At 40.9% G+C, this 13,828-nt stretch overlaps 1 protein-coding gene across 1 annotated transcript in view; it reads right to left on the reverse strand.

Moving 5' to 3' along the window:
• The window catches only part of Dchs2 (dachsous cadherin-related 2), a 153,138-nt gene that overhangs the window by 73,664 nt on the left and 65,646 nt on the right, over positions 1–13,828 (reverse strand). The window contains exon 4 of the mRNA XM_070021972.1: positions 2,763–2,954. Within this exon, the coding sequence (XP_069878073.1) occupies positions 2,763–2,954 (192 nt within the window). The remainder of the gene's footprint in view (positions 1–2,762; positions 2,955–13,828) is intronic.

The following is a 13,828-nucleotide window of genomic DNA, read 5'->3' on the forward strand; positions in this document are numbered from 1 at the left end:
CCAAGCCTCTGGGAATTAGACAGAGCCGAGGTTTAGACAGACGTTTGCCATTGAATGACTTGAATGGTGAGTAATGGGTCAGGGATGGTCACACAGGGGAGAATTACCGACTAGAGCGAAAGTGCAACCTGAAACTAAACATGCTTTTCAGGAGGCAACGGGCTTGAAAGCAAGATTTTAGAACTTGTATGATTACTGCTGATGAGCCTTATATGAGAAAGTCACGGTGGTTATAGATACTGAGCTCTCCATAATGATAGGACACAGGAGTTGCTACAGTGTGGCCAGCCCAGGCAGAAAGGTCCCGGTGAGACTCTTAACTCCAATTAACCACCAGAAAACCGGAAGTGGCGCTGTGGCTCAAAGTGGTAGAGTGCTAGCCTTGAGCAAAAGAGCTCAGAGACAGTGAGTGCCCGGGCCATGAGTTCAAGCCCCATGACTGACCGCCCCACCCCCCAAAAAAATTAAGTAATGAAGTAAAGTGGTGTTTAAGACACCTCAGAATAAATCCCTATAATATATGCGAGACCATAGTCCAGACAATTTAACTAGAAAGCAAGAGGCCAATGGGTGGTGAATGAAAACAAAGAGAAACGTAAGCACTGGAACACTTTTTGGAAAATAGGAAAACAAGTGATTTCAATTCAAATGAACTTGCCCTTCTCCACTGCAAGTTTGCTCTTGGGGTAAAGCTGTATGGTATATGCACTATTAGCATGACTTCAATGAAGCTTTTATCATGAATATACACAGTGGTGACAAGTCTGACCAAATCCTTCTCTTAACTTCCAGGGAAGAGATGGATTGAAATCATTTTAGCTTAGACACGTATTTCAGCTACAGAATTCAGGATATAACAAAACAAATGAGGGGTAATAAAAAATATACCCCCAAAAATAAAAACTCCCTCTTAGAAAATGATGGGAAAAGGAAATTTTAAAAATTAGGTACAAGGAGGGGATAAATTAAACCATAGAACTTTACTGTGGAAAAAACAACAGTGTAATCCTATTATTTGGCTCCACTATGTAAGTGAAAAGCATCTCATCTCGGTTGTGATAAATAGCAGCAGCTGTAATAGCAAAAGTGAAATATTGAGAAGTAATTTCAATAGAGTGGGAAAGTGATTGAGTTTTAAAAGCAATATATCGACTACCACCACAAGGAGAAATAGAGCAGTGGCAAAGAAGCCCAGAATACTGAAGGTGTTTTAGAAGGAAAATGCTTCTACTGACAGATAAAAATCCCTTACAAATCAATGATAAATGGGTTCACAGAAAATTTCTTACAAAGGACCTACAGGACATTTATTAGAAAGAGAAAGGATCCAAGAAGATGCCATAGATTGTCAAAGAGATTATTAAAAAGTTCAAGGACTTCCGTTGGGGTTCAGTTTATTCTTTAAAATATGTTCATTAAGGCCTGAATTCCAACAGCCAAGAATTAAATTGTCTGACTTCATGTACTCTTTGGATGCAGCTGAGATTGGTTTTAGAGGCAGACCGCTGCACCATTATCATTGTTTCTCTTTTGATGCTGTCTCTCTGATGGATGTACACTGTAGGACATATCTCACACAGAATAATTGGGGCAGATTCAGAGGTCACCCTGTTGAAACTCACATTTATCACAAAAGAATTTCAAGAAGATTATGCAGGAATACTGCATGCTGGGTAACTTGCTCTATATATGCATATGTATGCATACTTATATGTACATATATATTGTATATGTATGTAGACAAATACACAATTGCACATATGCACATATCCAAGCAGGGTGAAGGAAGCTTTTAGAGCCTTTGTTGGAGAGAAGGGGAAGATTCTTCTAGAACTCGTTTTAAGAATACATCTCTCCCTTACACCAGGCACTGCTACAAGGAGGGTCCTGTTCCTTTCCTGGGCTCCTCTATGATCATCTCCCGGGTCAAAAGGTAGCCAAGGTAGAGACGGTAACTGAGTACCTGAGGACAAGGAGGCCTTGAAGCACTGTTAGCTCACAGGAGATGCTAAGAAGACTTTCACCGAAACTAAATGTGGCCTAGGTTCATCCTGGGAAGAATGAGGAATCAGTCCTTCTAGGAGAAGGAATCAGTCCTTCTAGGAGGTAAACTGCTTGCTTGTGCAACAAGCTAATCACTTGCAATATCAGAAATGACACCTGGTCTAAGGTGGAAATGTAAATGGAAGAACAAAATCAGGGACTCGCCATTCTGCAGCCCCTAAGGAACAATGAGAACTCCTAACACTTCCTAAACAAACCTGGAACTAATCAGGTCTGCTCTCTAAATGCCAGCTTGTAGAAAACAGTGGAGAGAAAAGAACAAATTAAACAAATCCCCCAAAATACACACTCAGCATGTGGAAAACTTACATGACAAATGACCCGATTTCTGTACAAAAATAATGTCACAGGAGAAAAGGTAAGGGGAGGAATAATAGTTACAGGTTGACAGGTAAGGGCTAGATCAATCATTACTTTATGAACTTAATTGAATGTCGATTTAAAAACCCAACTATTAAAAGATGTGCTTAGTTAATCTCCAAATTTTTAACATAGAGTAGATATTAGAGGTTATCAAAGAAATGGCTATCTGTATATGGTAAGTATCATTTAATAATGGATGAAATGAAACAGTGCCTGGTATTTGCTCCAGCAAAGGAAATAGTAGCTGATACATGATGCATGCTTAACTGGTTGCTGAGTATCGTTGGGTAGGTGTTCTGATGGGCGCGTGTGACACTTCATCCCCAAAGACTTACCCCATCCTTTGCTTTCACCAGCAGATCAAAGGTGTCTGGATCTTGTTCCCTGTCGATGTCTTGAGACACACAGATTCGCCCATCGTGTGGGTCAATCTGGAATGCTGGAGGGGCCTCGGCACTTTGGAAGCCATTATAAAGAGAATACTCAACTAAGCCATACAGCCCTGCATCTGCATCCGACGCTTTTACCTAGGAGAAAGGAAATGGATTAATAAATGATCAGGAAGTAAACTAGAAATGTTTCTTTTACTTTTCAGTTGGTCATGAATTATCACAGTGATCTTTCCAACAAAGCTACTGTCACACAAAGCTACTCACAAAGTACAGGCTTTGGTTCTTTCCCTACCCCTCCTCCCTTCCCCCCACCCCTCTCTCTAACACATATTCTACAAAGGAACAAGTCACATCCCAGGAAATAAGGCAGAATGAACAGTGCAAGATTTTCATCTCTAAGAACAGATTCAAAACAGGTTTATTTCTAGAATTTTTCATTAATATTTTTCAGACCAGAGCAGGCTGCAGGTTAATGAAACCAAAGAAATAATAAAGAAAAAATAAAGCACAGTGAAAAATATCATAGGCTAGAGAGACGTCTAAAACTTCCATGTCATAGGCTCAGTATAATTCTTTTGATTTACAGCCCACTTAATAGTAACAGCAAACATATATAAATAAATAAATAAATAAATATATATATATATATATATATATATATATATATATATATATATATAACATATATAAAACACTTCAGGTAGGAGATAGCACTCCAAGGAAAGAGAAAGAGACAAAGAGAAATGGAGAGAGGTAGGAAGAGGGAAGAAAGGGGGAAAAGGGGAAGGAAGAAGGAAGAGAAGAAAGAAGGGAGGGAGGAAGAAAAAGGAACTAAGCTTGCTACTCAATTATCCCCTTTCTCCTCCACCCCTAAAAATGACAGCCCAAATGAATGGGACAAGTCAGGAGGACTTGTCCTTTGAAGTATTACAAACTAAACAATTCAAACAGTGTGATCTAAAAAAAGAATTTGGCAGGCAGAACAAGAGAACACAAAAGAAGGACCTGCAATAGATTGTGGTAAATATAAATGTTTTGTATATGACAAAGGAAACCACTGGAGACTTGGGGTTTATCCACAGAAATTGCTAGAAAAAAAAACTGGCAAAATGCATGGAGGAAAAATCAAGCTTGATATTATCCTCACATTAAAATAAATTCTACACAGACATGTCAAATGTAAATAATGAAATCATTTGAAGCACAAATATATATATTTAGCTGCTCCTTACACTGGAAAGATATTTGAAGGCCAACAGGCATTTTAAAGTAAAAGAATTGACAAAATCAATCACACAGTGACTATAAAACTGTGTAATAACGCCATATATTATGTATCTATATTTTTATATAAGACATATATTTATGTATGTATGATTACATATAAATATAAAAAGATATGTATCTTTAGAAATTAAAATGATACTGGTTTCCCAATCAAAAATATCCCCGAGCCAGGCGCCGGTGGCTCATGCCTGTAATCCTTGCTACTCAGGAGGCTAAGATCTGAGGATCATGGTTCAAAGCCAGCCCGGGCAGGAAAGTCCATGAAACTCTAATCTCCAATAAACTACTAGAAAACTGGAACTGGCACTGTGGCTCAAGTGGTAGAGCGCTCACCTTGAGCTGAAGAGCGCAGGGACAGCGCCCAGGCCCAGAGTTCAAGCCCCAGGACCGATAAAAAAAAAATCCCTGAGGACACATAAACAGACAATTCACAGAATGATAAATACATAACATTTTAGATATTCAACTTCAATAGCAATCAAATTAATGAAAGAGAAAATGGCATGTTTTGGCCTGGCAATTGGCAACCATTAAAATAAATAGCAAGTGTTGCGAAAGGTGTAGCAAGATGCATTCCTTTTTTATAGTCCATGTAGAACTAATTTTTTATCATATACATATGTTAAACAATCACCCATATCTAAAAATATTCATCTCCTTTGACTCTGCATTTCTACAAGTATATGTAAGAAGAAAGATATCTGTGTAAAAGACATATAATATAGCACAGCATTGATTGTTCGATGTCAAATACCACTGGTATTAAACAAACTATAATTCATCCATGAGATATAATTCAAGGTAGCCACAAAAACTGTATAATTAAAGACACAACACAATAAAATGTCAAGAGGGCCAGGAGCAGGGCTGGGAAGGTTGCTCAGTGGTAGAGTGCTTGCCTTGCATGCATGAGGCCCTGGGTTCAATTCCTCAGCACCACATACACAGAAAAAGCCAGAAGTGGAGCTGTGGCTCAAATGGTAGAGTGCCAGTCTTGAGCTGAAGAGCTGAGGGACAGCACCCAGCCCCAGAGTTCAAGCCCCACGACCAACAAAAAAAAAGGGGGGGGCAGGAGCAGTTGCCATGTATGTAATTCCAGGTACTTGGGATGTAACTTTGAGACTAGGCTGAGCTATCCTTACAGATACGCTGGGTGTGGTAGCACAAACACAAAACCCACTGTGCTGGAGGCCATAGGTAGGAAGAGCCTCATCTGAGGCTGGCCCTGGGGAAAAGTTCAGGTCCTGATTGACAGATAAACTAGAGGCAAAAAGGGCCAGGAACGTGGCTTCAGTGGTAGGAACACTTGCTCAGCAGCTGTGAGGCCCTGGATTCAATCCTCAATGTTAAACAAAAAACAGCCAAATAAAAATTAAATATAAAATTTTCCACTTATGCCAGAAAATGCACTGGATACAATAAAAGACTGAAGAAAGGCTAAATGTTAAGTGATCTAATGTGGAAAATAACCATTTTTAATGTCATTATTCCAGTAATCTTTCCATATATATGTGTGTGTGTATGTGTGTGTGTGTGTGTGTGTGTGTGTATATATACACACACATATATATATATAATGAGATCATATAGATACCATCAACAGAAATAGTATTGCAAAAGAAGCTAAGGCATTAAAACCTCTGAATCCAAAAGTAAATTGGCCATTAACAGGCATGCGCCATCCATTCATTCAACTACTGGAGTGTCTTCCTGACACACTTCCTGACACACCAACTCTTACAAGCTCACTGTAATGAGTGAGTTTGGGAGCCGCAGGTGCTCCAGCATTCCTCATTTCTTTTTCTTTGTTTCTCTGAAGTGCGGGATATGGAATCCAGGACTTCACAAGAGTGTGGTACGTGCTCTGCCACTGAGCTAGAGCCAGCAGCTACAACACTGTTCTTTGTAAGCCAGGAGTGGACACAACATTTACAGTCAGGACCAGTGGGACCACTTTCACTTTCATAGGCCACACAATCTCTGCTCAACTCTACCTTTTGAGTATGAAAGAGTAATGACAACTGTAAATGAATAGCTATGTTCCAATAAATATTTGATTTATGAGGACCAAAGATCTGAATTTCAGCATAACTTTAACTTCTTAGGAAAAATTTCTTCTCTCTTTTTTCCACCATAAAAATAAATGCAAAGACAAAATAACACAAAAATAGGAAGCTGGTTGATCTGACCCAAGCACCAGAGTTTGCCAAGATCTGATCTAAAGCGGAGGAATAAGTCTTTAGAAAATCAGAGTCAAGCCAGATTCATGCCTATAATTCCCAGCAGTTTAGGATGTGGAGAACCAGAGGACTGAGATTTGAGGCCAACGTGGGCATAAAGTTAGCAAGACCCTATCTCAACCAATAAGCCAGTCATGGTGATCACACATCTGTCACCCAGTTTAAGCAGGACGCAGCAGATAGGAGGGTAACCATTTGAGGCAAATATGCAAAACTCTGACTATAAAATAAGGAAAGCAAAAAGGGTTGAGGGTGCGGCTCAAGTAACAGAGCTCCGTCTTAGCAACTATGAGGCCCTGAATTCAAACCCTAGTATGGGGGAGCGGGGGAAGGGAGGAAGAGGAGACATGCATCCAAAACTGAATTTGGATTGAAAATAATCTAAATTTATCACAGATATTCAAAATGTCTGATACCATAAATCCTTTACTGACAGCTGTATTCAAAAAGAGGATTTGAGCTACATATTCCTCCAAAGATTTTTATTTCTCTGAAGCTCTAGTAAAAAACTCACTGGCCAGCATGAAACATTTGTAGGAGATCTGGCAGCAGGAGGAGACTTATAAAAGCTGACAGTCCATTTTATTCATTCTTCTTACCTAAGATTTCACCATGGGATTTATATGAGGTACACAAGGGAGCTTTCAAATTTCAGAGTGAAAAATCTCCTTTCTCTGCCTTCTCTGTTTCAGTGAATTTCTCCAGCCTCGTAATTTAAACCTAAGGCTGCCCTGACTCCACAGGTACAGCACCAGCCTTTCCCAGGACTTCAGAGTTCCATCTGGAAGGATCTCCTTCACGCAAGTACCCACTTGGCAGGTTCCATGGGCCATGGTCAAAACATCTTGTGAGTCTTCCCATTCCCTGCATAAAACCAGTCACCCAGCCAGTCACCAGTGGCTCAAGCCTAAAATCCTAGCCACTCAGGAGGCTGAGATCTGAAGATTACCATTTGAAATCAGCCTAAGCAGGAAAGTCTGTGAGATTCTTAACTCCAACTAACTACCAAAAAGCAGGAAGTAGGGCTATGGCTCAAAAGCACTAGCTCTGAGCAAAAAAGCTCAGGGACAGAGTCCAGTCCCTAAGTTCAAGCCCCAGGACACACACACACACACACACACACACACACACACACACACACACACACACACACACACACACACACACACACACACACACACACACACACACACACACACACACACACACACACACACACACACACACACACACACACACACACACCTTAGTGTACCTTCACTCCTGAATTCAATGGCTCCTCCACCTACCCTGAGGCTTCAGTAGAAAGACAGTGACTCTTCGGTTCTTTCTCCTAACTCAGCAAACCAGACTGTCTGAACATCTGTAAACAAGCTAGCTCTCCCAGCTACAGAGTAAGTCACAGACAAACACATTTAAAATAATAAACTCTGATCTATACATTTTATAGTATTTTTCAGATTAGGCAAGATGGTAAAGATTGGTTAAGTCCAGTATTGATTATAAAAGCTTTTTTTTTCCAATAAAGCCTAGAAACAACAAAATCAGGTCCATCAAAATAAAAAGTGATCTAATTGCACAGCCATACAGTGAAATATTACGCATTTGTTAGAAAGACTAAAGTAAGTTGCGTGTGATGGTTTGATTGTGTAATCTCAGCGCTTGGGAGACAAAAATCAGGAGGCTTGAGAGTTCAAGAACTATCTGAACTACAGAATGAGTCTGCATCTTTAAAAAGAAAAGAATAAAAAGAACAAAGCAGATCTTTACAGACGTACATAGAAAAATGACCAGGATGTAGTATCTACAACAAACATCAAACAGGCAAAACAAGGTCACATTTCTGAATTTAGAACATAGCGTGTGTAGAGCTGGTGTTCTATTGCTACTGACCTGGAGTGTCACAGAGCTAAGCAAGAGCTTGTATAGGGATCTTCCAGTAACCATGACTCTTTTGCACATTGGAGCAGGCAGGCAGGCCAGAGAGGGACCACCCCTGTGGAGAAATGCCTGGCTCTTCCATGCCATCCCTGTTGCTTAATTGCCTTCTTCTTTAACGTCAGGATCAGAATCATCTCTCCTGGGCTCTAGAACCCCAAACAGGTAAAGATCTGAGGATAGCCAATGCGGGGTTTTCTTTTAAAGAAAGGTCCTTACCTGTTACTCAAATCCTGTTTAACCCACACCTGTCATTTGGACTAGGATTTAACTTCTGTTCTCAGAAGCTCTCAGAAATAAAGTCAAAAGAATCACAAATTAGGTCAAAAGTTTGAAATCAGGTTAGCCTCGATCTAGCATACCCATTCCATAGGCAAGAACAGAGCTCATTGGTGAGCTTTTTTTCCCTTCCAACTGTTCTTTTTGTTCTGTTTTGTTTTAATTTTTTAAAATTATCTTTAAGTGGTTGTACAAAGGAGTTGTCATTCAACAAAGCAGTTTATGACTACAATGCATCTTGACGAGTCCAATTAAGGTTATGGGCTCAACTTAAATAAACTATTCCATCACTGAAATATAACAGTTTACTCATACTTTTCTTGCTCCTTACCAAATATGACTTGCTACTTTTGCAAAACGGCAACAACTCTTGACCCGCACGGCATTGTCCTATGCTCTTTTTCAGACAGCTTGTCCACCCTCATGGTAACTCTGTGCTTTTTAAGACACCTAACGGTGTGAATTTCACCCCATCCATGGTTAACTCGTTACAGGAGAGGCAACGGTGTTTTCCCCAAGTGACTTTATTTTGAAACTACCATTTTCTCAAAATGAAGAGATGCAGGAGCCTTGCATGTCATCTCAGAACGGCTGCTCACCTCTGGCCTGCGTAGAGCAAAACCACACAGAAGGAAATGGCTAGTGAGAGGAAAGGGTGGCAATGTATCAGGTGCTGAGGAAGGAAAACACAGGTAAGGATGGGCGGGGAGGGGGGAATATTCACTTTTCTTGGAGAAATTTCATCTGACACATTTACTTTGTTTTTTCTTTTTATTAACCAAAAACGATTCTGAAATGTACATCCCCACAAAGACTTGCACCATAATGGATGGGCATTTGTTGACTTTCTTTTAACTTCATTGGAATAAATTAATGCGTATGTAAATTTTCTCTATGGCTTCTGCATTCAGCACTCCCTGATAGGCATTTGAACCCTCAGGGAACCAGTGTGGAATTGTGTCAGAGAAGGACAATGAGAAGTTCCAAACGCTGTTGTGAAGATTCATGGAAAGTGCCCAATGCACGGACTCAAACTCAGTTCTCCGTGCCTTCCCATCCTGCCTGTCTGTCCAGCTCCAGTCCTTCCATTGTCCACCCTGCAGGGCCACCAAGCCCAATGCACCATTGTGGGGTCAGCAGCGAGGCATGTCTCCAATGATGTCTCTAGAGTCACTTCCAAGGATGCTCTTTGGAAAATCAATGCTGTTGGCTCCTGTTTTATGAAGATATCCCCACATCCTCTGTCATTCACTTCCAGTGATGTTTCAAGGACAGGCCCTGCCTCCAAACAGCCTGCCTGCCCATTACTAAGCCATATGAGTGTAAATGTGATAGAGAGCAGGTCCCCGTTCCTACTTGAAATAAAGGCCTGAGTCTAAAGGTACACATACCCTCAAGACACTGATGACTCAAGCCTGTCATCCTAGCTACTCAGGAGGCTGAGCTCTGAGGATCACAGTATGAAGTCAGCCCAGGAAACAAATGCAAGACTCTTATCTTCAATTAACTCACAAAAAGATAGACGTGGGGAAGGGGTGCTGTGGCTCAAGTGGTAAAGCACTCACCTTGAGCTGAAGAGCTGAGGGACAGTGCTCAAGCCCAGAGTGCAAGCCCCATGACTGACTAAAAAAAAAAAAAGATAGACACGGAGGTGTGGCTAAGTGGTAGACCACCAGCCCTCAGCCAAAAAGCAAGAGGACAAACCCTTGAGTTCAAGTCCCAGTACCAGTACATATACACAAAAAAGGTGCAAATTTTTCTAAATTTGTAGTACATTTTTCGACTATCTAGAGACTGTTCATCACAGGTGTGTATACTCAGAGCACAGAACTGAAGAAACTTAATAAGGAGAGTTTCTCCTTTGACAGTCTCAAAGGTTTAAGCAGGACTCATACCTCCTTCTCAGTGGGAAAAGATGAACAGAAACAGATGAACCCTCAGCACAAACCCTCAGAGTTCAGAGATTTTTATCCATGTCTCCAAAACATCATAACTATTTCATGTTATTTGTCTTTTGGGAGAACTGGAAAGAGAAACGGAGCTATAAATGCTAGATTGTCATGCCTGAGAACAAGTTTGATTTTCCATCCTGGATTGATTTGAAAATATGGTCCTCTTCCCAGAACTATTAAGAATCATTCACCTTTTCCGTACCCACCCCTCCTCTTTGGCTTTTAATCATTCCTCCAATCAGATGGCATGCAAGATTTGAACATTAAAACCTGCCCCCCCAAAATAGGAAAAACTCATAAGCACAAATCTGTTCGGAGTTAGGGGCAATTTATAGAAATATATATCTGACGTGCTCTAATGTAAGAAAGAGGGAGACAAAACACATTATTTGAAAGATATCTTATTGCTGAGCCCAATGATATGCTGAGGAAGAGTGGTTCAGAGCTACTGAACCACAGTGTGACCAAGGAAGGGCTGGGAAGGGGGAAGGCGGACAGAAAATGAGAACTGCAAATAGTAAGTCTCACTGAGTGCTTATGTTCCTAAATAAATTTCATTTTGGCTTTTTGTTGGAGGTGCTTTTTCCTCCCCTTCCTATTGTAAGGAGAAAAAGAAAGCCTATCTGATAAAGAAGAGATTGGTAGGAAGAAGCAAATTCAAGGCCAGCAGAGGGAGTTGGTGACAAAGAGATTGGCACGCAGAGCTGAATCTATAAACTCTTGGCGTTGAGCAATGGCACAAGCACAGGAAGGGAATTTCAGGGGGGCCCAGGATGCCCAGCACAGGTTTCCATTGCTCCACACTGTTTAGAGCTGCCAGGGAAACCTTAGGGGGCCCTCTGGGAATGAAGAAACAGAGAGGGAATTTCCCATTGCTACACGCTACATCCAAAGCCCAGAAAAACATAAGGCATTGCATTCTACAGGCACAACCTGTGAAGAAATCACCAGGATATTTCATTTACAGAACATGAGGAAGATTTACTTTGAAAAGTGACCAGGCCTTCAAGACCATCCCTTGAAGACTACAATCCTTGATACCTACCACCCATCCACCCCTAACCAACTCATGCCACCAGGAGGTTGAGCTGCTGTGTAGTTATATAAGAGTTGGCAAAGCTTGGGGTATGCCTTCTGACATCCTTACAAATCTCTCAAAAGCAACACAAATCTACAGAAAGCTAAGGACAGCAGAACACTTGGATTTAGGTATCATTAAGAAGATAAAGAAAGTCTTCGCACTACTTCAAACAAAACTCCTTCAAAATCCTTACTTATCTCGCCTTTCCCCCCAATTTCATTCTCATGATGGCTGCAAATTCCTCTCCTCTCTCCAGTGCTGTCCCAATGCCCTCTCCCATGACATACATAGCTACCACATTTCTCTAACTGTCCCACAGTCCCAATCTGTGATCTCCCAGCTGCGTGAAACTTTTGAATCCTTAATTCATTCTATCAACCCAAACCTTCCTCCTCATTTATTACAGTTTATGTCAGACTGGTCATTCATCATAAGGTACATAGATGGGTTCTGACTCATGTACATATTTGTCTGTGTAAATGTTTGAGCATGTAATCAATACACCGATGAAAATACTAAGTGTGTCAATCAGAACTTTCCTCAGCCACGCCCACCACCACACATACATGATAACCAACCACAGCTGCAATCTTGACTGGCACAGATTAATTTTGCTAGTCATTTAACTTTTTTAATAAAATCACATATGCTTTGTTTCTGTTGTCTTCATTCAACAAAGTTTTGAAACTCATGCCCGGTGTCTCAAGCTCAGTCAAATGTTCTTTTGTAATGCTGAATAGTATTGGCCCAACTCTATAGATCATAGTTTGTTTATTCACTCACCATAAATGTCTGTTTTTTCCATAAGTATCTGTGTTTTGCATTTCATGTCAAATTATCTCTAAGCTTTCTGCAGATGCCACTCCTAGGTCCTGTTTCCAATTCACTGACAGTTGCTTGTTTCCTGATTTTACAGAGTAAGTGTGGGATATTTTTCCAATATTTTCTTTCTTGTACCACACAGAATTTGAGGACTCCACTCTGATTAACTCACCAGGAAAACATGAAGAGCTATAATTTGCATTTCTAGCTACATCAGTAAGAGACAGGACGTATCCTCCCATGAAAGGCAACACAAAACCAGACAGACCATGTGGAACAACTGTGTCCAGGTGTTGGACAACACACAGAGTAGCCCTGGGATTCTTGACAGAGGAGAAACATATGGGAAGAACCCAGATCCTCCAGCTTTTTTGATTCAGGGTGGTTTTTAAACTGTGGCAAAATAAGGTAAAGCCCTAGCAGAGTGGTGGTCTTGTTGAATGACGCAGTGACTGGATGTCAGAGTGCTAACCTTTGTGGGTAGAGAACTGAGGAAAAGGAGAAAAACAACACTAGTATAGCTGGAAACACAAATAAAAGCCCCTCATGTTGTCCTTGTGAGAAGAAATACTATATATGGAGGTTAATGACTAAATTCCTTCATCTCATCACATCTTACTACAAGAAAACTTTTTGAAGTACGGACAAATCCATTACATAGTTTTTGCTCAGAGGAGTTATAGGTGCCATCTGTGGAGAGTAAATCCTTTCTGATCCTCTGCATGGATCCCACCTTCCTTTCTTCTGTTACTATCACGTTGGACACTATTGCTAATTTCCCAACTGCACCTGATGCTATGTCAGAGTTTCCTCTAGTCAATCTGGGGCTAAGAAAGCGATCAGTATCTGGTTCTGATGGTTCCCTCCTTTTGGGTCCTCTTGTTCCCAGACATTAGAGATGCCAAATGAACCCTCGGGATGCCAATTCTCTTCCTCGTGAATACACAGGAGACCAAAGCAGTGATAGAAATATGAGGGGCCCACACTCGGAAAGGCCATCCTGACCCTGTCCCACACTTGCTGAGGTCTGTAATGAGTGACAAAAGTGATGTCAGAAATCTCCTAATGGCCACATAGGGGTGGACAAGGTACACATCAAAATCCCACATTCTGGGTGTAAGGAGTCTTTGTGCACAGGGTTAAGGGTTTTTTAGATCTTTCTTTATAGTAATCTTCTAACTGGTTCCACATCTGATTACAGGAGTGAACCATACCCATCTTAAGTTTTAGTTCCGCACATGTCTTACACTTGCACTGACTTGCCCTGGAAGGCTGCAGATTTCTTCATTTTTTCCATCAACCCCTACTTGCTTCACAAATATAAACTCAGAGGCCTCATAAGTGGGGTAGAGGAAGGTTACAGGCTGAGAATTGTAGCTTCAACCTCGTCAAAGTAGCCTTCCTAACCAA

This window comes from Dipodomys merriami, unplaced genomic scaffold, assembly GCF_024711535.1.
Source record: "Dipodomys merriami isolate MVZ:Mamm:240054 unplaced genomic scaffold, mDipMer1.0.p SCAF_15, whole genome shotgun sequence".
Classification (NCBI taxonomy): domain Eukaryota; kingdom Metazoa; phylum Chordata; class Mammalia; order Rodentia; family Heteromyidae; genus Dipodomys; species Dipodomys merriami.